The sequence below is a fragment of the Hyperoodon ampullatus genome, assembly GCF_949752795.1.
Source record: "Hyperoodon ampullatus genome assembly, chromosome: 15".
Classification (NCBI taxonomy): Eukaryota; Metazoa; Chordata; class Mammalia; order Artiodactyla; family Ziphiidae; genus Hyperoodon; species Hyperoodon ampullatus.
In genome coordinates, this window is record NC_136928.1 from 65,833,299 (window position 1) to 65,859,435 (window position 26,137).

At 46.1% G+C, this 26,137-nt stretch overlaps 1 protein-coding gene across 1 annotated transcript in view; it reads left to right on the top strand.

Annotated features, from left to right (window-relative positions):
• ALK (ALK receptor tyrosine kinase) overlaps positions 1-26,137 on the top strand; it is a gene marked incomplete at both ends in the record, with an annotated part of 722,458 nt that overhangs the window by 599,845 nt on the left and 96,476 nt on the right. Inside the window, 2 exons of the mRNA XM_079720718.1 lie at positions 6,635-6,766; positions 9,129-9,229. Of these exons, the coding sequence (XP_079576844.1) occupies positions 6,635-6,766; positions 9,129-9,229 (233 nt within the window). The remainder of the gene's footprint in view (positions 1-6,634; positions 6,767-9,128; positions 9,230-26,137) is intronic.

Consider the following 26,137-nt stretch of genomic DNA (forward strand, 5'->3'; position numbering starts at 1 on the left):
CAGCTTTTTAAAGATATAATTTACATACCATACAATTCACTCATTTAAAGTGTACGATCTAGTGTAGTCACAACTGTGCAACCATCACCACAAACTAATTTTCGAACGTTTTTATCACTCCAAAAAGAAACCCCTCGCAATCTCTCCTCATCTACCTCCATTCCCTCCCCCCCAACCCCTCACCCACTGCCTAGCCCTAAGTAAGCACCAATCTTCTTACCGCTTCTACAGATGGGCATTTCATATAAATGGAATCGTATAACATGTGGTCTTCTGTGATTAACTTCTTTCACTTGGTGTAATGTTTTTGAGGCCCATCCGTGCTGTAGCATACATCAGTACTTCATTCATTTTTATCACCAAAAACTATTTCATTGTGTGGCTGTACCACATCTTGTTTATCCATTCATCAATGGATGGGCATCTGGGTTGTTTCCACTTTTTGGCTATTATGAAAAATGCTGCTGTGAACATTCATGTACGAGTTTTTGTGTAGACAGATGTTTTCATTTCTCTTGGAAATGAAATTTCCTACCTAGGAGTAGAATTGCTGGGTCAGATGGTAACTCTATATTTAACCTTTTGAGGAACTTCCAAGCTGTTTTCCAGAATGGCTATACCATCTGACAGTCCCACCAGTATTGTGTAAGGATTCCCATGTCTCCATATCCTCAGCAAATCTTACTATTTATCTGCCTTTTTATGTTAGCTATCCTAGTGGGTGTGCATCCATCACATTTCATGGAGGTGGCTTCCATGTCTGTCTCCCTCACTGTGGACAGATGGGCCTGGTGCTCTTCCCCATACCAAGATCTCAAACGATTTCTGGCACAGCATAGGTGCTCATTGACTCTTTGTTAATTAAAATGAATAAATGGGTTGGGAAGCCTGGGTTCCCTAGAGGAAACAGGTTGCTGAGGTCGCACTGGTAGTTAGGGGCAGAGTTAGACTCCCAGCCCAGTGCTACCTCCACTTGAAGACAGTGTTTTCAGCTGCTCCCTGGCACGGAGTAAACACTCTAGAAGTTTTTTCCAGGGAAACCACGGACACTTCTAGAACACATATATAATGAGCTAAAAAGTAAACTAGATCCTGGAGCAGGGACAAGTAACACGGCATCTGTCCTTGTAGTGCTGTAAATCCAGCACAGGGGCAGGGAGTGAAACAAGGGTCTTGTGGTTGGGAAAGGATGCAGCAGCCTGGGGTGCCGTGGAGCTCGGACACCCCACAAATGCCCCTCCCCTCAGATACACCGGCCCCAGGACGCTGTGACCTGCCAAATAGCTTTTAAGAAGGTAACAGTGTCCCCCGGGTCATTTGGAGGACAGATCTTCCCTTAGGGAAAGAAAGGTTTTATTTATTCCCTTTTAAATGAAGCTATAAAGAAATCCATTTTTCAATTTGAAAATCGTCCTTTTCCTACAAAACTTTCCAATGAAGTTTTCCAATAATCATGGAATAGTGGTTGTTCAGATAAAACTCAGTAAAGAGTTGCAGGTAAGCCCTTTGCTTGTTCCACACTGTTCTGCTCCTGGCTTCCTCTCGGAGCTCTCACTACACGCATGGACCAAGAGGAAGCTAGGCCTGCCCATGTGGCCCTGGACAGGGACCTGTCTGTGTGTCTCTCTAGTTATTTGTCTCTATAGTATTTCCAGCAGTGCCTCTGAGCTGTATGACTTTGCTTTGGCCTTTTTAAAGTTTTTGATACCCACTTCCCTGCTGAGACACAGGTCAGGGAGTCCATGTCCTGATTTACAACTGGGAAAATGAAAGCACAGAGAAGGTAATTGATTTGTTCAGGGTCACACAGCATGTCAGGAACAGAGCCATGATTAGAGCTTGGAGCCTGCAGGATCCAGCCCATTATTGTGAACTTAGGGCACTTTCCCACCATTTCAGGGCTTGCCATTAATGCGTTTTCAGAGCCAACTCCAAGCTTGAGGGCAGCCTGGTTCCAGTAAGGAAGGCAGGCGCCTGGAGCCCAGAAGGCTTTTCAGCCACACTTGAAAAGCTGTTCTGACCAGTTGTCAGAATGACCACTCCGCCCTGAAGAACACCCCCATGGAGCTCTTTGCTACAGAAATGGGTTGATAGAAGGGAAGTTCAGTTAGAAGGAGGATTATTCCAATCTTTTTGCCACTCTGATCTTGGCAGTACTCTTAGTAAATATCCTTTTCCTTTTGGGGGGCACCCCACTCTCTCTGGCATTTTTGCTGTTTTCCCTACCACACTGGCTGATGTTGATTCTGGAAACCATCCCCACGAAAATAACAACAACAATAATAATAGTAACAGCTAACATTATTGAGTATTTTCTATACGCCAGGAGTTGCTCCAAACACTCTTCCTGCGTTAACTTATTTCACCCTCACAGCAATCCTATGTGATGCTATTATGCCCATCTTACAGATGAGGAACCAGAATAGTTCATGATCAGCCTGTTAGCCAGTGGCTGAGCAGTGATTCAGACCCAGTCTAATTCCAAAGCCCATGCTCTTAATCACTGCCAGCCAGATTCACTGTTTCGTGAGTTTCCAGCAGTTTCTAGCACAGCCTTCGCTACATATCTACCCAGGACGAAGGGACCAGGAAAAGGCAGGGGAGGTCCAGGGCTCTTCTGGGGGATACTCAGATCATTCGTCTCCACCCTCTAGGCCTCACTTTCCTCGTTTCTAATATGAATTGGAACATGATGCCCGCTGACGTGCTGATGCCCATGATGCATTAAGGACAAGTCTCTTGACCTCACTTGGTCCTTCCCAGGTGGTCTGGAACCTGTTAGAACATTTTCTCTGAGCGGTGGTCACTTTAAGCCTGTTGGGGATGTCCAGGTCTTCTAAGGAACCCCCATGAGGGTCAGTAATCTTGAGAGAGAGTTTTCAACCAAAAACTGCCATGGCTAGAATTTGGAGGGGAAAAGTAGGTTGTATCCTGTCAACTCCCAGCCTCAGCTCCCCACATTTTCCCTAGAAGGAATTACATGCACACACTAGAGCTTCATTCAGATTATCAGATGCAACCTTGTGGGACATGTCTGGCTGGGATAAGTAGGGGACCTGAAATGGAGGTGGTACCGCCCTTGCCCTTCTCCATCCGATCCGTTCACACCCCGTCCTCCAAGCCCACACACCATACACCGTACACCTTCTCTTTCTAATTAAACATTGCCGATCCATGTTTACATCCCAGGATGCTGTAACCCCCTGAAGGGTGTCTTCAAGGTTCCCTGTGTGTCCTGAGCAATGGCCTCGACGGCATGCAGTGCCCCAGGAAAGGGTCGGGTGGCCCCGCTTCATCCCTTGGATGGGTCATTGACTTACTCGGTATTGCAGGCAGCTCAATCCCCCTCCACGTACTCAATAATCTCATCGGTTTGGTGGGGATACTCTTCCTATCAGGCAAAAAGAGGGTTTTTTTTTAAAGTTTATTTCTTTATTGTAAAATGAAACATGTTGGTTGTAAAACATTTGGAAAATCAAAAAAATACACAGGAGAAAATAATTATTGCCCATAATCCTCCCTCTCAGACATCCAGAGATAACCATAATATTTTGATGTATTTCTTCTAGCACTTTTCCCATGACTCTATATTTTCAAGGAAATGTATAACACATATTTATCAAAAATGTTAACAGCATTGTCACACAGGAAGGAAAAGAAGTAGTGTCATTTGGCCTGGAGTTTATACTTGGCAGCTCCTGGCAGCTGCTGCTAAGGTCACATCTCTGTGACTCTCAATTTGTGTCTCTTAGAGTGGAATCAGGTGTCATAAGTGCCAAATGTTCTGGCATTGATTGACCCACACACAGCCCATTTGGCCATCCAGCCAACAAAATAACTGGCTGCAGTCCAAGAAGGGGGTGGGTTAGAGCAGCGCTTCTCAGACATTAAGGTGCAAAGGAGTCACCTGGAGGGCATTAAAAATGCAGATTCTGATTCAGTAGGTCGGGAAGTAGGGAAGAGAGACCTGAAATTCTGCATGTCTAACAGTCTCACAGGTGTTGCAAATGTGACTGGTCCCTGGACCACATTTTGAGTGACAAAGGGTTAGGGGACTGAGCCCACTCCCATGTCATTCAGCAAATAAGTATTTAGGTCCTACAATGTGCCAAGCACTGAGCAGGTGATCAAAGGCGGTGACACCTTAGACGCGACACTGGGCGCCAACACTGCCCAGCAGTGGACTTCACAGCAGTTTCCCCATCCCGGCCTGATCTGCCAAGGGCTTGGTGCTGGTACCCACCCCACCATCATCCTCAGGACTGGTCTTGCTGAGCACATGCCCTGATGTGCTTACAGTGTTGGAAATCCTCTCAGCACTCCTGCCCACCCTTCAAGGTTTTAATTGGCACATAAATTGCCCGTTGACCTAACTATTTTTGCCTACCTCATCTCCTTTTATTCAGTCAGCCAAAAAAGAAAGGGGCTTCCAGTCCCAGCTCACCCTGGACCCTATGTCAAGCTGGGACAAGGATGGGCCTCCAGAAGGTGGAGAGTGCCAGCCACTTTCCTCATTCCTGTCCCAGCGGGAGGCATAGGCATTTCCAGAGAGGCAGCTGAGGGACCTGTCTCTGCCCTCTAGGGCAGTGTTGGCAGTTTCAGCCTCTCCCCTGCTGATAAGTTTCCCTGTCCCGGGTATGAATGATCATTAATAATGTCGCCGCTGCTCTATGTTTGCTCAACTCTGTTTGCAGAATGTTTCCACACTCTCTCCCTTACTTTGTCCTCAAAACAACCCTGTGAAATACACAATAATCTTACCCCACTGTATAGATGAGGGAGCTGAGGCTCTGAGGAAGGAAGTGACTTACCTGAGGTCACAGAGCGGAAAGCGGTGAGGCTAGGACCAGAGCCCAGGTGTCCGGTGCTGATGAGGTACCAACACCCATAAGTCAGGCTAAGTTCTCTGCCTCTACCTCCTAAAAGGGTAAGGAGGGAATGCTACGCTGTGCGGGTCCCAGCTCAGCCCTGCCTCTTCCTTCTACCCGGGGCCCATTGCCTGCTGGAATCTTCCATCACGGTCTTCAGTTTAAAGCACATGTGTGAAGGACGCTTTGTGGAAGGTCACTTCCAGCTACCAGTTAGTTTTTGCTAAAGAAGTGAACGTGAGATCCCTTGAGGGGGGCATAAAAAATAAAATAGAAAGATCTCCTTAGCTTTTGGATTTTTAATCAGGGGAACATGCGGCGCTTGCGGGGGGGATGATTTCTTCAGGGGGGCATAAATGGGAAGAGATGCTCAAAGTCAGTGACAGCCTGTTTTAATTTATAATTCTGCCTCTGTGTGAAATGCACAGAGAATCAGGGAGACATGAGTAATAATTCACTAAGGTGCTGTCACAGCCAGGAAGTAGTAGGGCCGTCTTTGTCAGCCTGCTGCTGCCAAGAAGGCTGAGACAGAGGAAGGACACTGAGAGCAGTGGGTCCGGCTCGAGAGCTGCTGTGTGGAGACAGGCCTGGCCGGGGCTGTTGGATACTATCAGGGTAGCCTGGAATGGCCCACTAGCTCCTTGGGGCTGAGAGCCTTCCCTGCAGCCATTCTCCAAGCAAACTGGAGCAAGGGAGCTCTCTCTACCCCTCTCCTCCTGTCCTCCTCCTTCTGTGGGCAGTGGGGAAATATATGGTCCATAGAACTGACTGTGGCCTCTTTAATGGGACCCGAGGGCGGGCTGATGTAGAGAAAAGCGTAACAGGGCCCTTTATGCTGAGCCAACAGATGATATAAAGAGGCCCCAGGGACTGGGATTGCTTAGTCAGGATAGGCTAGGTTATGCGGCAGTAATAAACCATCCCCAGATTTCCATGGCTTAGCATAACATTTACGGTACCTGTCCACTAAGGGTTGGGGTGGGAGGGGCCTCTATTCCTTGGGATCTCTCCTGCTAGCAGAAGCGCCACCATCATGCAGCAGCACCCCCAGGAATGAGAACTCTCCTTGGCTGCTTTAGCAGAAGAGAGAGTCTGAAAATTACACCAGGGCTTTTCACAGCCTCAATTCACAGGAGATGCACAACACTTCCACTCACATGTCATTGGCCAGAACTAGCCATGTGGCTTCACTTAACTGCAAGGGGGTTGGGAAATAAAGGGGAACAAATAGATAGTTTTGAGCAATATGTGTCTCTGCACACAGGGGTGATTGGAGGGACCCAAACCAACCAACCCTCAGCCAACACTACCACTGCCACCACCACATTCTTATCATTGTGCCATTAGAAATGTATTTCAGTGAGTTACACACTGGGTTTTCTAGGATCATGTTCATGGTGGATCTGTGTAAAGAGCACAGAATTTAAAAGCAGAAGAGCTGGGTTCAAATCCCAGCTGGGTTACCTGTTGGCTGTGTGACCTTGGTCAGGTTGCTTAACATCTCTGAGCCTCTGCTTTTTCATATATAAAACTGGGTTAGCAATACCCCATATTATTATTTTCTGAAGATCAGAAAAGTATAGACCAGCACATGTACAAGTTAGGGATTGGGCTTCTCTTCACTATGAGTGTGATTAGACATTGAGGGTCTGGCTGGGGAGCTCTCATTAATGAGGATGGTCACGCCTGGCTAACTTTACTTGCTGTTGGCATATTTTGCCTTTAGCAGTCCTGGAAATGACTGTACCCCTGTGCTCTCCCTGAAGGTAAACTCCCTGCTGGTTTTTACTGCAACTTCGAGGATGGATTCTGTGGCTGGACCCAAAGCTCACCGTCACCCCACACGCCCCAGTGGCAAGTCAGGACCTTAAAGGATGCCCGGTTCCAGGACCACCAAGGTACCACCCTCTCTTCCCTTCCCCTGGTGCCCACCTGGCCAGACAGTAGACTTGGGGCACCACCCCAGAGGCACTGGACCTCCCCCGAGGACCTGCCCTGGGGTACACCTACACAATTCCGTCTTCACACTCTCCTGAGCATTAGAATGATTAAATCAAGCCAAGGCTAATGTCACCTTTTGATCCTTAAAATGAGAACTTTGATCAAGGATTAGCTGAAAGATAAGAATAAAAGCAACAATAATAATAATCCATTCATTTAACAAGTGTTTGTTGAAACCTACTATGCATCAGGCACAGAACTCCTTGAGAGATAAGGAAAACTGTAGCCCTCTTTATGACTGGGGAGGCTGAGGCTCAGGGAGGCCCTTGTGTCATTTGCCCCAGAACTGTGCCCTGGGAACCTTGTCCCATATCTAGACCATTGCCTGCGGCCCACCTTCCTCAGTCATACCCCCCAACCCCGCATCCAGCTGAAGCTGGCAACTCCCACTCTCCCCTCATTAGAGTCCATCCTCTCACGGCCCCTGCTTGACTGCCAGAGGGGCAGAGGGCCTCCACACACCCAAGAGATGCCACCCACACTGGGCTGGGCTGACCCCACGCCTGGAGGAACTGGCCTCGGGATCAGAGGAACTGGCCTGGCCTTGGGATCAGAGGAGGTCTGTGAGGCCAGCATATCTCCAAGAGCTGAGCTACTGGAGAGGCCAGACCATCCAGCCATGGGCCTATCCTAGGTCTGTACACAATGGCTAGGCCTGAGCAGGCCCTGGGGCCCACTTCTCTGCAGGATGGCGGGCAGGGGGGTCTCTCTCGCTTCCCCTCCTCTCCCTTCCCCTCCCCTGTATTTACCTGCTCTTTGTGGAGCTAGAGTCCCTTGTACCAAAATTTCTCTTTCCAAGCAAAGATCATACATCCTACAGATTCCTTTAAGAATTCATAATAATGATAAATGTGAGAGAAGACAATGTCCAGGTCAACCACTGAGGATCTCAGAGCCCGTGTGGTTCTGTCCTCGGTCCCCGGGGCTGGCTGCATCTAGTGAGGTGGCTTTGGGCCCCGTTAAAACGGAGGCTGAGTCATTGCACCACAGGGGAGTGCTGCAGGGCCCTCCCCAGAGGTGGAGGCCAAGAGCGCCTGCTTCTCCTCCCGGCCTCCTCACCACTCTGCCTCATCCTCAGCGCCCTGTCTGTAGGAGCAGAGAAGACAAACAGCTCAAAGCTAGACGTGACCTTCACATCTCTGCTCTGATAGTCGCTGACAGCACCCGTAACAAAGAAATATCCAGCCCCCATAACAAAGAAATGTCCGGCCCTGTTGAATACCTCTAGTGACAGGGCTCTCACTGCCTCTGAAAGTAGCCCTTTCCATTGTTTAACAGGTCAGGATCATACACCGCTTTTCTTCGTCGAGCCCCGCCCCTCTGTAAATTCCACTCATTGGCCCTGATTTCTGTCTCCTGGAACCCCACAGAACTGAACTATGCCCTCTCCCACAGAGGCAGCCCTTCAGATATTTGAAGACAACCATCATGACCTACCGACCACGAAAGGCCTTTTCTCTCCAGGGTCACATAACCCCAGCCACTTGATTTTTCCTCAAGGATGGGCAGGGTGCTTTCTAAGATTTCTGGCCTGGCCTAGTTACTCTGCTCTGGACCCACCTGAATTTGTTACTTGGTAGTAACTCTATAAAGACTTTGCTAAGAGAGAAAAATAGAAATGAAGGACTGAAGTCCTACTTGGGGTTCTCTGAGGCCCCTAAAAAGTCGTGAGCTCACTCTGGCCCCATCTCCATAGCACCTACCATCTACAAAATACTCCTGGAGGTTTGCAGATGCTTCTTCCCACCACCATGTGGGGCTGGGGCTCATGTTCTGCCAGGTTTTCAGGCAGGTCAATGCTTAGAAAACAATAAATGAGTCTTTCTGGCCAGGGCATGGGGCACAGGATGACCTGGGCTCCAGAGAGGGAAGACAGTGAAGGTTTAGAGACCATTGGAGGGCAAAGCACTGGCATGACTGGAAATGGGGGCAGGGGTGGGCCTGGGGGAGTCCAGCATACTTCAGGCTGCTCCCAGGCTAGGGGCTAAAGCTGGTGACCTTGGGAGATCAAGGATGCAGTAACCCAGATGTATGGTGCTGGGACATTGCAGGCCATTTGGAATGAAGACCTTTGCATGAGCCAAGTTTTGTAGACAGTGATCAGCAGGCTGTCTTATCCATTAGAGGCAGTAGGAAACCTGTATCCTTAGAGATGTCCTGAGGCTAGAGAAGCATGGTGCAGGGCCCGTTAACCCTGCACCCCGAGGCCCTTCAGTGCGTGAGGATGGTGCGTCTTTGACTCTTTTCCTCTCTGCCCAGGCCACGCCCTGTTGCTCAGCACCACTGATGCCCCCACCTCTGACAGTGCTACGGTGACCAGCGCTACGTTTCCTGCACCGATGAAGAACTCTCCATGCGAGGCAAGTCTCAGTGTTCCTCTAGTTCTCTGCCTTCTCCTCCCACCTCTGGGCACTTCCACATGAACCCACACAGATGAGCAAAGTAGCCTGATGGTCGGGCTGCTTGTTCTCTTGAAGGAGGACAAGAGGGCCATTTGAGCCAACTTCTAGGCAGACAGTACCCACCAACGTGGTAAAGTCCCATCTGCAGAGAATCTTACCTTAAACACCATCCTCAGCTTCACTGAGCTATTTGCAGTAGGACCTTGATTTAAACAAAACCAAAAAATATTTCCAAGGCACAGCAGGGGAGGGTAACAGCGACTTTCTACAGAATCCTTTTTTTAAACGTCAGTCTCTTATAATACATTTTAAATATTATAGAACATCAAAACTTTGACTTACATAAATTTCTCTAAGGCATCAATGGCATTCGGTGAGGTACCTCCAGAGCCACTTAACCAAATGGTTCGTGTAGCTGTTACCTCTTTAATGTGAAGACTGAAGGTACCATGATTCTTAACACAAGGTCACATTCTCTAGGGAGCAGGAGATGTGCTAAGACCCCAACAGGGCCCAGTGATTAAGCTCGTGGACTCTGGAATCAACTACCTAAGTCCAAGTCAGGTTCCATCACTGACTGGCTGTACAATTTGTTTGATCAGCTAATAACCTCTCAGGGCCTCAGTTTCCCCACCTGGAAAGTAGAGACAATAAGAGTGCCTACCCCAAGGAGGTGAGGCTTAAATAGGTTAATATATGTAAAGGGCTTATCACAAGGTCTGGCACAACGTAGGTACTACAATAGTTAACCAACAGTCTCTGGTACCCTGTATAATTATGCAAAGGAGAAAGGGGGAGGAGGAAGAGGACTTAGCCCAAAACCTGCCTCCACGCTCTTGGAGAGCCGGGCCCTGCCTGTGCTTCTTTGCACTCCCACCAAGCACTGCGTCATCACCTTACACACAGTAGAAAGCCAGCACAGAGTCTAGATTTGGTCTGTCCTCTCTTTCTGGAAACTCACAGGTGAAACTCCTTTCTGGCTTCATTTCAGGAATAGCTCTGTGCCCTTGGAGCAATTTGTTCCCTTTGAAATAGTGGGCATTGTGAAACTGACCAGATTCGCTTCCCCTCTGAGGGGCTGCTAGCAATCCCAGGCAGGTGGGGCTTTGACCAGCAGAGATGCAGGAAAGAGCCTTCCCCTGCTTAGAGGTACAGGCAAATTCAAGCCCTCCAGGCTTTTTGTGAAATAAAAACCCACAAACATAAAAAAAAAGAAAGGAGAATGGAAAAGATGTATCAATGATCTTTTTTTTAATCAGAAGAATGGTCAGATTAAATCTGAGGCTTTACCCAGTAAGCAAATAGGGGTTCATGATGTGTAGTTTGTAGCAGCCTTACTCCTGGTTCAATTTTATAACTCTACGTTTGCCCCATCTTCCTTACCCTCTCCTAGTGTATGTTATCTGACTAGGTTTTGTGTATCTCTGTGAGCCACCTTAAATCCTTTCTTGAAGGAGTCAGGGCACAAATAAATAGAGTCATTATGTTAAATTGTATTTGAGAAACCACGCTCTCCGGTGCAGATGATGGAATTACTCAGTCATCATTGATATTTCTCGGGTGCCACAGAGCAGCACCTAGAAAGGGAGGCTTCTTAAGAGGAAATCTAAATGAGGAGAGTTGGTTGGCCCATCTGAGAGGTGAGGGGGATCCTTAAAAGCATTTCATCTTTAAATTTATTCTTCACTGGATTTAATATGAGCCTGATTTCAGAAAAAGAAATGTCAAGGTAAAACTGATGTTTTTCTAATACTTCATCATTTCTCTAATGACCTTTGGGTTGATCAATAGCTTAAACAGGTGTTTTGTTTTACTGGCCTTTTCTATTATTCCTCCAGTCACATTTGCTCTGGGCGGTTTCTGCTATTTCCTGCCCTTTTCCAGAACTTGGCTCAGCACAAGGAGTGAAGGGAAGGCAATGAGTCCAGTCCGCAATCAGCTCAGTTATTTCGCATTCAGGTTTCAGACTATTCATCTCAGGCTGATGGGTCTTTGAATTCCCAACATTGGGGGAAATGTTTTCATCAGAAAAATAAATGACCAAAATAGAAATATGCATTTCCAGGTTCGTAAGCCCTGCCATCTATTTCACTCGAATCCTAAATGCAGAAGGCAGGAAGTTGATTTCCATCTCTCAGGCAGGCTGAATGTCAGCGACAGGGAAACGGATGTTGCATTGCTGTATGAGACTGTGTGAGGTTAACCCCCCAGCCCTAAAGAGGCCTCCGATGGCTGTGGGGCCCTAGTGCAGGAAGGTGGACACCGGATAGAGCCGGGGTGAAGGTCTCTGATGAGGGGCAGGCCCACGGGAACAAGCGGCTGGCTGAGCTGAGCTCCAGGCTGACACCCACCACTGAGCATCTTCTCTAAACCCTAACAGTCCTGGTCCATGGCCTCCAGGGAGTTGAAGTAATTGCAGAATAGCTCAAAATACTCCAAGAAACCCCCACAATCATCAGTGGATTCCATAGGGGAATTGGTGTCGCCTTCGATGCTTTTCCTTGAAAATCTAGCTGTAAGCAAACTAGTAGGCCTAGGTTTCTCCGGCTGCAGTCACTTGGAAAACATGACAAATGCAGATTCTTGGGACCCACCCCAGACTTCCTGAATGACATAAGTGACAGGGGCCCAGGGATCTGCATTTTCAAACCCCACACTTGGTGATTTGGATGCACACTGAAACTTAAGAGTGACTGGCCATAGGCGCCCTTGCCAGTTGTGACCGGAATTCATTCTGAGCCCGTGCTGAGAGTTATCCTCCATTACCTGGGACTCCAAAGAGTGTGGTGTAATTTGCCTTTTATTTATATTTATTTATTTATTTATTATTATTATTATTTTTGTGTGGTACGCGGGCCTCTCACTGTTGTGGCCTCTCCCGTTGCGGAGCACAGGCTCCGGACGCGCAGGCTCAGCGGCCATGGCTCACGGGCCCAGCCGCTCCGCGGCATGTGGGATCTTCCCGGACCGGGACACGAACCCATATCCCCTGTATCGGCAGGCGGACTCTCAACCACTGCGCCACCAGGGAAGCCCATAATTTGCCTTTTAGAAAGATGAGTCAGAGAAGGGGGCAGAAATGACGGGGCGGGGGACAGACGTGGTGGAGACAGAAGGGGCTGGGAGAGCACCTCTCAGAGCCCGCGTGGAGCCGGGTCAGGTGCCCACCGACGACGGAGACAGAGCCAGGGTGTGTCTTTGTGCCAACGAGCTTTCAGAGCACTGAGAAGCCTTCCAGCCCCGGCCTCCTCCCTCCAGACCCCTGCAGCACCGCAGCCAGCCGCCTCTCCCCCACCGTCTGCTCTAGGTGCACACACTGCATCCACCCCGGCTTGCATGCTTGCACGAGGGGCTTGAATATTTAAAGACTTCCACCCAGCCCTGCCCCGCCCACCTACCACCAGCTCTTCCCTGCGGGAAAGTGAGGCGCCACTTACGATATATTCCAATTTAATTTTATTTTTATTTTTATTTTTATTTTGCTGAGCTCCAGTTCAAATAATTAAAGTTGCCACTGGGGAGGGGAGCCTCGCAGTGGCTTTCCTGCGCTCGTTGCTGTCAGAACTGCTCGCCTCCGCTGTGGCTGGGAGACACACTGGGATGTGTCTAGCGTTGCAGCTGCTGGTAATAAAAAGGACCGGAGAGTGGCAGGGGCCGTCTCCGCCCCTCCCCTACCTTTCACACATCCTAGAAGCCTGAATGTCTCAACAAGCCCGGTGTGGCTTGAAGTTCTATTTTACTTGAATAGCCTGCCTGTGACTAGAATAGTTTATACCATGTTCTCAGGACAGAACGAGGCTGCGGGGAGTGGGGGTGGGGGGCTTCCCTCAATCTCCTCCCCCCTCCAAAACATGGAAGTAGTTTTTCATCTATGAGCTGCAGGAATGAAAGGGACACAGGAAGCGGCACGTGAGCCACTTAATTTGTGGTGACGGCCTACGGCAGGCCAGTTCCTGGCCACTGGTCTTCTGATCTTGCCAAAGCTGCAACCGCCTCTGAGCTCTCCCTGCACACGCGTGCGAACACACAGGCACACACACTCTGGGGCTGGCGCACAGCCGGTCCTTTCTACTCCTGGCATCAGCCCTGTAGTGATAAAAGCTTTCATTAGCGGCTAGGAGCTGCTGAGATGGGAGCAGAAGGCGACCAGAGGGCCTCCTCCATGTCGGCATAGGCTATCTGGCCTGCAGGGAAGGAGACCTCGGCTCCGTGTCATTAAAACCAGCAAATGTGGCCAGAGGAACGTGGGAGAGGGGGCTGGCATCTGGAATTGCCTTCTGCCACCTGTTAAGTTCTGCTCAAAGGCCCGCTGAGAAGGAGCCCGCTACGCAGGCAGGGCCCCCAAGGCTGGAGGCGAGAGAGTTTTTCAGCGAACTGCCCTCTGGTTGATTTTGTAAGGCTTTCCAGGCTGCTGGTGACCATTCCTGGACACAGGGTCTATCCTTTCCCAGGGATTTGGCTGGTGGGGCATTCTCCAGCATCTCGGTGTAACCCACAGTGAGTGTCATGGCTGTGTTGATGGGGCTTGGTCAGGCTGGCCTCACTGCCTCCCCATGGGCAGACAAACAGGACTTCCAGATAGGAAGAAGACAGGAACTTCGTGACTCCTGTGTTTTAACAGTTTATTAAATTCAATAGCAAAATCCCCCTTGGAAAGGCAAAAAAAAGGAGAACAAGAGTAATAATAATTCCTCTAGGATGGCTTGAGGTAGAAAAAAATGCAAAACCTGAATGGCTCTTCCTTTGTCAGCCCCACCAAACCCTCAACAAGCAGGAGCTAAAGACGCTAAGAATATTCTATGCAGCTCACTTTCTGGAGTAGATCCTAGGTGTCAGGGGCTGCCCTACCCGTGATCTGGGTCAGGGTTCATGCAGGGCTGCCCAGGGGATGGATCATTCCATCTGTTCAGGACAGGAGAGAAATGTACCCAGAGATGCACAGCCAGTACATACAAAATCAGGATCAAACTCAGGCCTTATGACTTCAAGCCTCGCGCTCCTTCTGTCACATCGCCCTGCCCCCTGCAATGGTGGCACCTTCTCAGTTTCTGGGGAGTTGATGTGGGCCTCAGAAGCATCCCTGAGGACTGGCATGGCTCTCACCTAACCCAGAGCCCTCACCCTACCTCACCATAGATTCCTCATCTCCAGAGGCAGGAAGGGAATTCATATCATTTTGTAGCAGGGCAGACTCTCAACCGCTGAGCCTGCACGTCCGGAGCCTGTGCTCTGCAATGGGAGAGGCCACAACAGTGAGAGGCCCGTGTACCGCAAAAAAAAAAAAAAAAAAAAAAAAAAAAAAGCAAGCCAAAATTCTTAACTAGAGCCCTCAAACACCCTAAATCTTTGTACTCCTAGGAGAAAGAAACCTTCCCTTAGTCTGGGGCTAAGGGAGGGACCCTTAATAACTGTAAAATTATTACTGGGCTAAAGGAGTACAGTAGCCCCCCCTTATCAATGGAGGATATGTTCCAAGACCCCCAGTGGATGCCTGAAACCACCGATAGTACCAAAGCCCATATATACTATGTTTTATCCTATACTGACAGGTGGGTAGTGTATACAGCATGGATACACTGGCCAAAAGGATGATTCACGTCCCAGGCGAGACACAGCGGGTCAGCAGGAGATTTCATCATTTTGTTCTGCTACTCAGAACGGTGCAGAATTTAAAAGTTATGAATTGTTTACTTCTGGAATTTTCCGTTTAATATTTTTGGACTGCAGTTGACCTTAGGTAACTGAAACTACAGAAAGGGAAACCGCTGATTAAGGGGTCTACTATATTTTTAAAATAGTGATCCCCTCCTGTGTGTCTGGCCCTGTGCTAAGCATCTCACTTGCATTATCTTATTAACAAAACAGACTTGTGAGGAATTGTTACCCCCATTTTCTGATGCAGAATCTGGGGCTTCAAAAGCTTAAGTAACTTACTAGTCACCCTTGCTAGTGAAAGGCAGAACCAGGATTCAAAACAGGTCTGTCCAACTCCAAAGCCAATCCTGCAAACACTCTAAGGTCACTGGACTAGACTTAGGTCACTCAAGTCAGTCAGTCTCCCTAATTGGGAATAAAAATGCCTGTGTTACTTGCTCGAGGATCAGATGAAAATAGGAAAACTTTTTGTAATCTCTACAATGTTTTATGAATGCAGAAATTATTATTATCCCTCTTCTTACTCTGCATAGGCATGAAGAAGCCACTGCTGACATAAATTCAGATGTGATATGTTCTTATTTCTCCTCTGGGCCAATTAGCAACATGCAGACAGCTTGGGAGCATTATTCTGCACAGTTCCTAGTATTAGCACCAGGGGGATGTGCCCAATGAACCTGCTTCATCATAATTAATTAATTAATTGTGCAGCTTCTCAATCGTGAGTATAACCTTGATCCAGGATAAGCGCAAACAAGGAGACTCCTCATCAATTCTCAAGGGTCCAACAAATATGGCCCTACTGAGATTTGGAGTCAAAATAATTCTTACCTCAGTACCTAGAGCTGGGAAGCCACTGGAACCTAGCATTCTGTCACCACTTACTGTAATGTGGTTGATGCTTCCAGAACACATGCTAATGGGCTAAAGTAATCAACAGCCATTGTAATTACAGTCAGACATAATTAATTTAATACCTTTGAGTCATTCAAACTTAATACCTCAGCCATTACATGATGAAACTGAGGCATAGAAGAGTTACTGTCAAGGCTCATGGGTGTGAATAAAGTCCTCCTGGGCACTTGGCAGAGATTTGGGTCCGATTCCACGTCCACCTGTTCATCATACACCGTTGTGGCTCCCACTAGTCCCCCTAGTGTTGATCATTATAACACATTCATGTGGTCCACATGCATGGGCCAACCTGTTGAAAGCACACTCTCCCCAGCTGTCAGCGAATAAACACTCCCCAGGTAGCTTTGCGACTTGCAGATATTCTCGTGCCTGGAGTCCATTCTCTTTCTGATGGCTGTTCATGAAGGTTGTAGGAATTTCATTTCACAGAGTCAGTCAATCCTGTTCCCCAGCTAAAGGATTTCAAAGCTATTTCTCAGCATCATCTCTATCACCTACAGAGAAACTGAGCCACAGAGGAGGTTGTTTGCCCAAGATCACCTCATCACAATGTAACTCAAAAGAAAATATTGTTTTCTTCCCACAAGACTGGAAAGATAATTCTATAGGGAACCTGGAATATAAAACACTGGACTGAAATTTTTAATACAGCATCCTTCATCCTGTCCTATTCTGCTTTTTGTGAGCTGTTTATCTCTGACGTTGTTCCCTGCCTGCTTTTTCCAATACAGGAAGAAGGAACTAACATTGATAAATGTATTTGATAAGCTGGGCGCTGGGTTCACATAATCCTATTAAAGTCTCCTAGTGACTCTATAAGGAGAGTACGGTTGGCCCCATTTCACAGATGAAGACTGAGGCCCTGAGATATTATGTCATAAATAAAGACAGAAATGTTCTTTCTGATTCCAGAGCCACAATATGACCCCACCTCATTCCCCCAGAAGCTCCCACCTTCCCTTGGTCTTCCTTGCAAAGCCCACAGTTCAGGCCAGAGAACCTGGTCCTCCCCAAAGCGGTGAAAAGACGGCACTCTCTTCTCCCACTTTCCAATGATATCAGAATCCTCCCTTGATGCCTTTTTTAATGCAGCGTTTATTGTTTTTTCGTTTACAAAAATGCTCTGCATTCATTGTAGAACATTAGGAAAAACTAAAGAAGAAAATTGAAATTGCCCACAGTCTTACCCTCCAAAGATAACCCCTGTTACCATGTTTGTAAATTTCTTTCCAGGCAGATAAATGTAGATTTGAGCAGAGAGATAGATAAAGGGTTTATACAAATTTGGTATCATACCATATAAGCATTTTGTGTCTTCTTCATTACTTAATATTGTATTTTCCTAGATCAATATCATTCTTCATAAATATGATTTTACCCTAAATTTATTCATTTTGTTCTAGTTATCAAAAGTAATAGATGTTCATTGTAAAAAATTTAGAAAAGAACGAAAATACCAAAGAAGGAAAAAAATACCCATAACTTCGTAACTTCACCAGCCAGGGATCCCATGGTTAGTATTTTTGTATATAATCTTCATTGCTTTTCTTGCTGTGTTTTTGAAAAGGGGGCATGTGGATGTCCCTGGCTGGTGTTCTGTGGCTTCAGTGTGATGCCTGAGAAAGAAGGAAAGACATGGGGTGCTGTTTTCAGAAAGGATCTCAATCTTTTAAGTCTCTTACATGGCCAGGAATCCTTAAGCCTCCATAATTGCAAGTATTTCCCAGCATATTTTATTTGCTTGTTATCAGAAATCCGCATCTGGCCTGCTTCTTGCTGAGTTGGGTTGATTTTTCATTAGGCTATTTATAGCTAGAGAGTTGGTGTTTATTTTTTCTGGGTGAATTAGAAGATGGTGTACGAAACACTGGGTTTTGCAGTGAATCAGTACTCTCAGTTAAAATTAATAAGACCACACTGAAACCAAGGACCTCTTAAAATTACAAATCCAACCAAGGGAGAAAGGGGAGTGGTGGGAGGAATTGGGAGATTGGGATTGACATATATACACTATTGATACTAGGTATAAAATAGATAACTAATGAGAACATACTGTATAGCACAGGGAACTCTACTTAATGCACTGTGGTGACCTAAATGGGAAGGAAATCCAAAAAAAGAGGGGATATACATATATGTATAGCTGATTCATTTTGCTGTACAGTAGAAACTAACACAACATTGTAAAGCAGCTATACTCCCAAAAAATTAATTAAAAAAATAAAATTACAAGTTCACACCCAGAATTAACAGCCCTGTTGCATCTTAGATTGGGAAGAAGCTTTAACCTCCATTCAAAGCTTGGATGTCCTTGATGACATCCCCAATCCTGGCCATCCAGTGAGTGCTGGGTGACCCATAGTGTGGGGAATATCGAAGGAGTACCCACCCCACCACCACAAACAAGCTCATTTCTGAGCATCTCAGTCTGTTAAAGAGTGTTTTCTTCTGTTTAAGTGAAATACCCACTAGAACATCCATTCTTGGTTTTGTCTCTACTGCTAGAATACATGCAGCCCTTCAGAAATTCAAAGAAACGTAGCACCTCCCCCTCATAGCATTTCCTATATTTGGGGGTGCTGCATGCTAATAGACATTTGATACCATTGAGTCTCTTTTGTCCAACTTCAGCCTAAATTCCATACTGATATATATTTTTAATTGGTTCAAGAGAAACTTGTGAAGTTGCCACGAGGTATGCATAGCAAACAGGGGGCATATTCTAGACATAAAATTGCAGTCATTACCTCTGGAGGAGGAAAGGGCCATGAGAGAAATAATAGCATTAGGCCTAGCCACAAGGCTGCTCCTGCTTTACATACAGAACTTTAATTAATAAAATGACAAACACTGGTAGCACATAATTGGAAAGTCTATTGGGCCCCACCAAGAGGGAGGGAAAAATGGCCCAGAAAGGACGGGCTGGAGCCAGAAAATACAATTGCTGGTGGTGTGCTCCTGGCGTTGTTTCTTTTCACTTGTCTCATTTGTTGTCTGCATGTAAAAGGGTTTATTAGTCAAAAGCGGTCACTTATAACCTATATCTATTAGAATGGGTCTAGAAAGGATCAAAAATTTTATCGTTACAGGTTCTGACAAGTGTTACTTCCCGTAAATATTATGTAGGATTTGTATAAGATTTCCCATATTTGTGTGAATACATTTGAGATACACCACACACACACACACACACACACACACACTTGTGACTATTAATTGTCTGGCAGAGGCAGAAACAAAGGTTGTAAATGGTTTAAAATGCACTATCTTGGTAATTCCCCCAATATGAAGATGCTTTTATGATAAGATCTTATTAAAATATAAATTCTGATTCAGCAGGTCAAGGATAGGGCCTGAGACCCTGCATTTCTAACAAACTCCCAGTCATGCCAACACTGCTGGTCCACAGACCACACTTTGAGCAACGAGTATCTAGAAAACCTTCACCATACACACCCAAAAGATTTATGTATTACTGTAATATGTTACACGTGTATAGCTCTATAGATACGGTAGAAGGAACATAGCACCTAGTATGGAATCCAGGTCTGCAGCATATGGGCTTAGTGACCATGCATGACATACTTAACCTCTCTAAGCCTTAGATTCCACATCCGAAAAATGGGTATGATAATATGTACAGGAAGGGATGTTGTGAGTGTAAAATGAGACAGCATATGTACGAGTGCCTAGTATAGCTTTCTAATATTCAATAAAAAGTCAGTTAATGCAGGAATAAATTGCAGACGTAGAGAATGGACTTGAGGACACGGGGAGAGGAAGCGTAAGCTGGGACGAAGTGAGAGAGCAGCATGGACATATATACACTACCAAGTGTAAAATAGATAGCTAGTGGGAAGCTGCTGCATCGCACAGGGAGATCAGCTCAGTGCTTTGTGAACAGCTAGAAGGGTGGGAGGGAGACGCAAGAGGGAGTGGATATGGGGATATATGTATACGTATAGCTGATTGACTTTGTTATACAGCAGAAACTAACACACCATTGTAAAGCAATTATACCCAATAAAGATGTTAAAAAAAAGTCAATTAATGAAGCGCTTTATCCTGTAGGCCACCAGATAGAAACTGGTCTCATTAAGATCAAATTCCAAGAGTGTTTTTTGCCTACTCTAGGTACCTGAACTTGACTGTCAGGATCAAACCAGGTCTACCTGATTTGAGTATCCATATATAATGATATCAAAAGGGTTATTTAACCTAGGGCTATGTAAAGAAAATGGAAGATTTCAAAAAGGACTTCAGCCTTCAATCTGTTCACATATAGTTGCTCTATACACTTAGATACAAGTAATTAATAAGGGATATTCTGTAAGAATTGATATCTGCCCTCCAGTTCTTCTATTTAAGAAACTGTTGAGGACCTTATCCTGTAGGTCCAAGATGATAGTTCTGGTACTGTTTGCATCCTCAGATCATCCCTGCTCACCCTCAGCCCATGGATCTCTCACTCTCAAGGTCATTCTCGGTCTTTGCCCAAGGATTGTGTGGCAGCCACATGAAGACCCTCTGCTGAGGACTGTATCCTCCCACACTGCAGGAAAAACACTCCTTCTATACCTTGGTGATGGTGAGCACATCATAAGCCACTTTTTAGCTATTTAATAATTGCCTTTTACTCAAAGTCCAAGATGAAAATGGACCCCTCATCGAGAAGGCCAGGCTGCTTCCTGCACTAAGTAGCCCCATCTTCCCAGTGGTCTCAGCCTAGGCTGCACTTTAGAATCACCTGGAGAGATTTGAAAAACTGTCAGTGCCCAGGACCTACCCAAGGCCAATTAAATCAGAATCTCTGGGGGTGGAGCCCAGATGTGGGTTGTCCTGAAAGCTCCCCAGGTGATCCTAATCTGCAAAGCATGTTGAAAACCACAGGTTTAACCATTTCATTCACTACATGTGAGCTCTACTTTCACATTCTTTAGTTCACTCAATCTTTTTTTTTTTTTTTTTTTTTTTGCGGTATGCGGGCCTCTCACTGCTGTGGCCTCTCCCGTTATGGAGCACAGGCTCTGGACGCATAGGCTCAGCGGCCATGGCTCATGGGCCCAGCCACTCCGCGGCATGTGGGATCTTCCCGGACCGGGGCACAAACCCGTGTCCCCCGCATCGGCAGGTGGACTCTCAACCACTGCGCCACCAGGGAAGCCCCACTCAATCTTTATAAGCACCTTTTAAGGCCAGCAGGGATGTTATGGTTATTATCACAAGTTTGTCTATGAGAAAATAGAGGTTCAGAAGGAGTAAGTGGTTGGCTTAAACTCATACAGTTAATTCTTTCTGGCCTTGGAGAACAAACTCCAAGTTATCCCATTGTCAACAGGCAAGGAAACAAGGATAGAGTGACAAGCCACCTGAGAATGAATGTTGATACAAAGAGCAGTTGCTTCTGGTGTGTTCTGGAAAGGCAGTGGGACGAGTGATAGAAGCAGAGGGGCAAGGCCCTAGAGGCTGCTCTCTAGTTCCATGCTTCTCTGCAGATTTTGATGCAGTAGGTCTGGGGTCAGGCCAGAGATTCTGAATCTCTAACGAGTTCCCAGGCAACATGGATGACACCAGCCTGAAGAGCACTTCTTGAGTAGCAAAGCACTGACTGACTCTTAGAGGCAGAATCTGGAATCACTGGGAGTAAGTACAGGTGAGAAATGGTTAAGTGAAAGGCTTTAGGTTCTGCACTGCCTGTATCTTGAGAAAGAACAGCATCTGCCTGGTTACCTCATCTTACCAAACAGTGGATGAAAAAAATAAATGGCCAAAAAGCGTGCTTTGCTAGCTTCTCACTGGCTGCCAGCAGGCAATCTTATTCCAAACCTTTTGCATCCATTTCTAGAACTAGACTTTGCTGAAACTCAGAAAGTGCACACCTTGGCTTGAGTTTGGCTATAGATATATGTTTTCTAAATAGGTGGTAATATTGTAAGATGAAAGTTAATTTTTAATTCTTCGATTTATTCATAACACTAAACTGGATTAAGTGGCCATCTTGACCCAAATCCTGACTATCTTATGTTAAGTGTCTTGACTTGACTGTCTTATGTCTTCACTGGCAAGTGGCTCTGATTACTTTCCCTTTTGCTGTACTCAGCACAATTGCAGTTACTCATTTAAATTCAGACTTCCTGACTAGACGATAAGCTCTTTGAGGGCAGGGAAGATATGCATAGTGTACAGCACAGAGAAGGTATGCAATAAATATTTGTTGAATGAATGGATGGTCATGTCTCTCAAGGACTGATACCAAGAGGGAGCCCGGTAGACCTCTTCAGGAGCTAAGGATGCCATCCTAAGCACCATCCCTCGGCAGCCATCCCAGTTCTCTCTTGCCCAGGCTTATTGTCATAAAATATAGTGCAGGAAGATGGAGAAAGCTCAGCAGTCACTGGTCTATGGCCCCGTGTCTATTGTATAAGACAGGACTGTATCTCACCGACATGCTCATGCCACTAGCAGAATCTACTTCAAATGTAGTTTCCTAAGAGCAACTGAGAACTATACAGTTTGCCTACAGCCAGTTGGCTGCGAAGTGGGTAGACCCTCCTCACTTTCCTGAAACCTGACCCCTGGAATGCAGGCAAATGCTAAGGAGCTTCACAGGATGCAGAGCTGGTTTCTGTCCCTGAGAGGGGAACCTGGTAAAGAGGAGGGTCTTCTTGTATATGTATACATTTTCATTCCTTCTTACATTGATCAGCTCCTACCATGTGCCTACACTTGACAACTACTGTGAATTCAAGGTGAATAAGACAGTCTCTGCCTTGAAGCAACTTGTGGCCCAAGGGGGATGAGGGTAGGAGGGAAGACAAGGCAGCAGAGCTACACCCCATGACAGTCCCACCAGCCTCCGTTATAAGAGTTCAAACAAGGGGGATGTCATTTCTAAGACAGATTATAAGAAATGGCTCCATGAACAAAGAAAAACGATTTATTTTTTAAGTGACAAGAAGGAAAGAGGAGGTAGAAGAAATGGAGGGATCAAAAGCACAGAAGCAGAAAAACGCACGGCAGGTGCAAATCTGGCATGTAGACCTGTGGGGGGAATCTAGGAACCCGCACTCATTTAGCCCCAGCCTGTGGACTCCTGGGTGAAAACTCTGGCAGTTCCCACAGCTTATCTGGTCACTCTAAGGTAATACAGACCTAAAGTCTCTTCAAAACCCAAAACACAGGCGTATTGAGAAATCAAAATTCCCATCCCGTCAAAACTTCGTCTTGCTTAAAGTCAGGGCTTCCTCCTTTCCCCTCCCCCTACCACTCTTAGCCCTATTGCAGATTAAAAGTCTGGAATCGGGGAGAGGGTGATCATTGACCTCTTCCTTCTTCATCCAACTCTCCTCCTCTTCTTGCTAACTTCTGACCCGTCAAGATCTTCAGTGCAGGGGAGGAGAAGAGGTAAGGAGAACAGGGAAGCTCTTACTTGGCCCAGACTGTTGTCGTGACCTGCGTTGGTATTCTCCAGATGTGACAAGTATTTAAGGCTTACTATTTCTCACAGGGGGCACTTTTGCGGTTGGTTTGGAGGTCTACCTTTTCCCCCAGTCCCTCCACTATGGCTGGGAATCTTTTGCCTTGACTAGGGCATATGTGTCTCCCATCCAGTTGGTCACTTACTGCTTACTCTGCCTTTGGGCATCTCAGGATACCTGCAGCTTCCTTCTGCTGAGTTCTATTTACCCCTCCAAGCAGCCCTTGCAGGCAAGATCTAAAATGACTGACATGGGCTCCTTTGTACACGGCCCCCTCTAGTGTAGTTTATGTGCAGCCCTCATGCATTTTTTTTTGCCCCAGCAAACTCTGGGAGTGCAGGCCACCCAAAATTGTCACTTCTCCCTTGTTCTGCCATCAAAGCAGCTAACCACCCTCTTGTTCAGACTTTAGATTTTCCAGGTGAGAGATTGACACTAATCCACTGTGCTCCCAAATTGCAGGGGTAAATATTGAGTACTTGATATGGTAGCACTAAAACCACTCTCTCCTGAGTTGGACTGAAAAGGGAGCCTTCTTCACAGGAAGGTGAAGTGAGCTGGAACTCATGATACACCAGAAGCACCTTCCCAAAACTCTCTCCTAGTAGTCAACACCAACTTTTTTATATCCAAAGTCTGGGTGAGGGATTAAGAAATGTGTACCCTGTTTTCATCCACATCTCTTGAAAGCCCTGTATATCGCTATGCTGTCAGACTTCCCATTGAAATGTAATATCTATTGCCTCAGGGCTTGAGCCAAAATTCCTTTTTAATATTTTGTTGCACTATGTATTATCTCATCTAATTGTCCCTATAACCTTGTAAGGTAGATAAAACAATTCCCTTCCTAGAGAATAGAGAACTGAGCTTCAAATTTACCAAAGTGGCAAGAACAAGTTTTGAATCCAGATCTCTCACACCTTAGAGCTCTTAGACCATCCTAGGAGGATACATGTGGCTCAGCAAAAGTACTTGATAAATATCCATTGAATGACTAGAAAGTTGATTTGTCTAGATTTTAGAGGAATGTGAATGGCTTGATATTAATTGATGGGGAGTGAGAAACCATTGCAGAGTCACAGATGGCAGTGATAAACAGGAAAATGTGACAGAGATATACAGAAGAACTTAGAAGGGAGAGAGAATGGATAGAGAGAGGCACTTTTGGAGGCTATGGAGAGAGTACAAAGAGCAAGTTACAGAGGACATGGTGAATGTTACTTTAGCGTAATGAGGATAGAAGCCAGATCGAAGGAACTTAAAGAGAGAATGGGCGACAAGGAAATAGAAGCAGTGGTTACGTACCAGTTATCCAAAATGTTAACATCTGAATGGAGGTACAGAAATAGGTTGCAAGCCACAGGAGCTAGCAGGATCAAATAAAAAATATTTTTCCAGGATAGGTGAAACCTGGTCTTGTTTGTAAATAGAGGAGCCAGAAAGTAGAGAGACTCCGAAGGTGCTGAAGAAAGGAAGAGCTGTTATTGAGAGCAAGGATGAGGGTAGCAGGGTAGAAAGAGAAGGGGTTAGAAGAAAGTGAAGGATACATCTTCCTATAAGACAGGAAAGGAAGAGAGAAGGTGGATAAATAGATAATTATGCTGTGGGGAAAAAAAGAGGTTGAAGGAGATTGCACCTGATACAGTAAATCTTTATCAGTGAAGTAGGAATCAAAATAATGGATCGGGAATTGGGGACCAGGAGGTGACAGCATCAGTAATTGAGGAAGAGTTTGAAACACCCATTGTGCTATGTGTGTTAAGAAATCAACTGTGGAAATAACCAGTGGATGAATAAGTACCATGAACATGAACCATCCAGGACATTAAGGTCCAACAGTCCAAATCAGCAATATTCTGTGGCCAGGGAGCAAAAGGAGAAAAAGCATGTAGCAAGCATTGTCCCAAGCTGGTCGCTGCAGGATAATGAGCTGAGGGCTGAGAGGGTTTAGTTAGCAAGCGTAGGATTAAAATTTCCGGTCATGGCATCCAGAGTGCTCAAGAAAGCCAAGTGGGACCAGTGAAAAAATTTAACAGATTTGTGAGATTATCCTGGGATATGCCATGGAGACAAGTATTTGCTACACTGGATTTGGGAAAATGGGAAATGTATAAGCGAAGAGGTTATATGGTTATATAGACCAGGCTTACCAGGCTCAGGGGTGGTCTTCTTAGTGAAGGGCTGGTATGCAACAGGGCCGGGAGTCTTCTGCTTCAGTGCCTCATGGTACGTAACCTCTTTGATCAAATCGTGAGTCAACCATGAGTTTAGAGACTAGGAGAAAAGCAGTAGTGATTTACAGAGAAGCATGTCTTCAAACAATGGGAATCAGAGAAAAGGAGGGACCATAGCTGATGAAAACTCCAGGTTGCCATAGGACATAATTTATCTTCCTTTCCATAATAGCCATTTTTATTACAGGATCTGAACAGGAATATTTAGGACAATGATATGCTGTAGTTGTCCTAAGTTTTAAATGTTTTTTATAGATTGTCTATCAAACATACAACCTCTATTATTTTAAATACAAAGACCAGAGACCTTGTTTATAGTATATACTGCCTCTGGGCATGACTGTACTTAAACTTTCTGAGATAGATTAGTTACAGTTCCCTTCCACATGTCTTCACATGTACAATGCCATAGAAACCTTTAATAAAGACACAATGAAAACATATAATTATATCTTGCTTTAGGCAAAGTGTGCACCCTCATTCTGAAAGATACCACATTAGGGCTTCCCTGGTGGCGCAGTGGTTGAGAGTCCGCCAGCCGATGCAGGGGACATGGGTTCGTGCCCCGGTCCGGGAAGATCCCA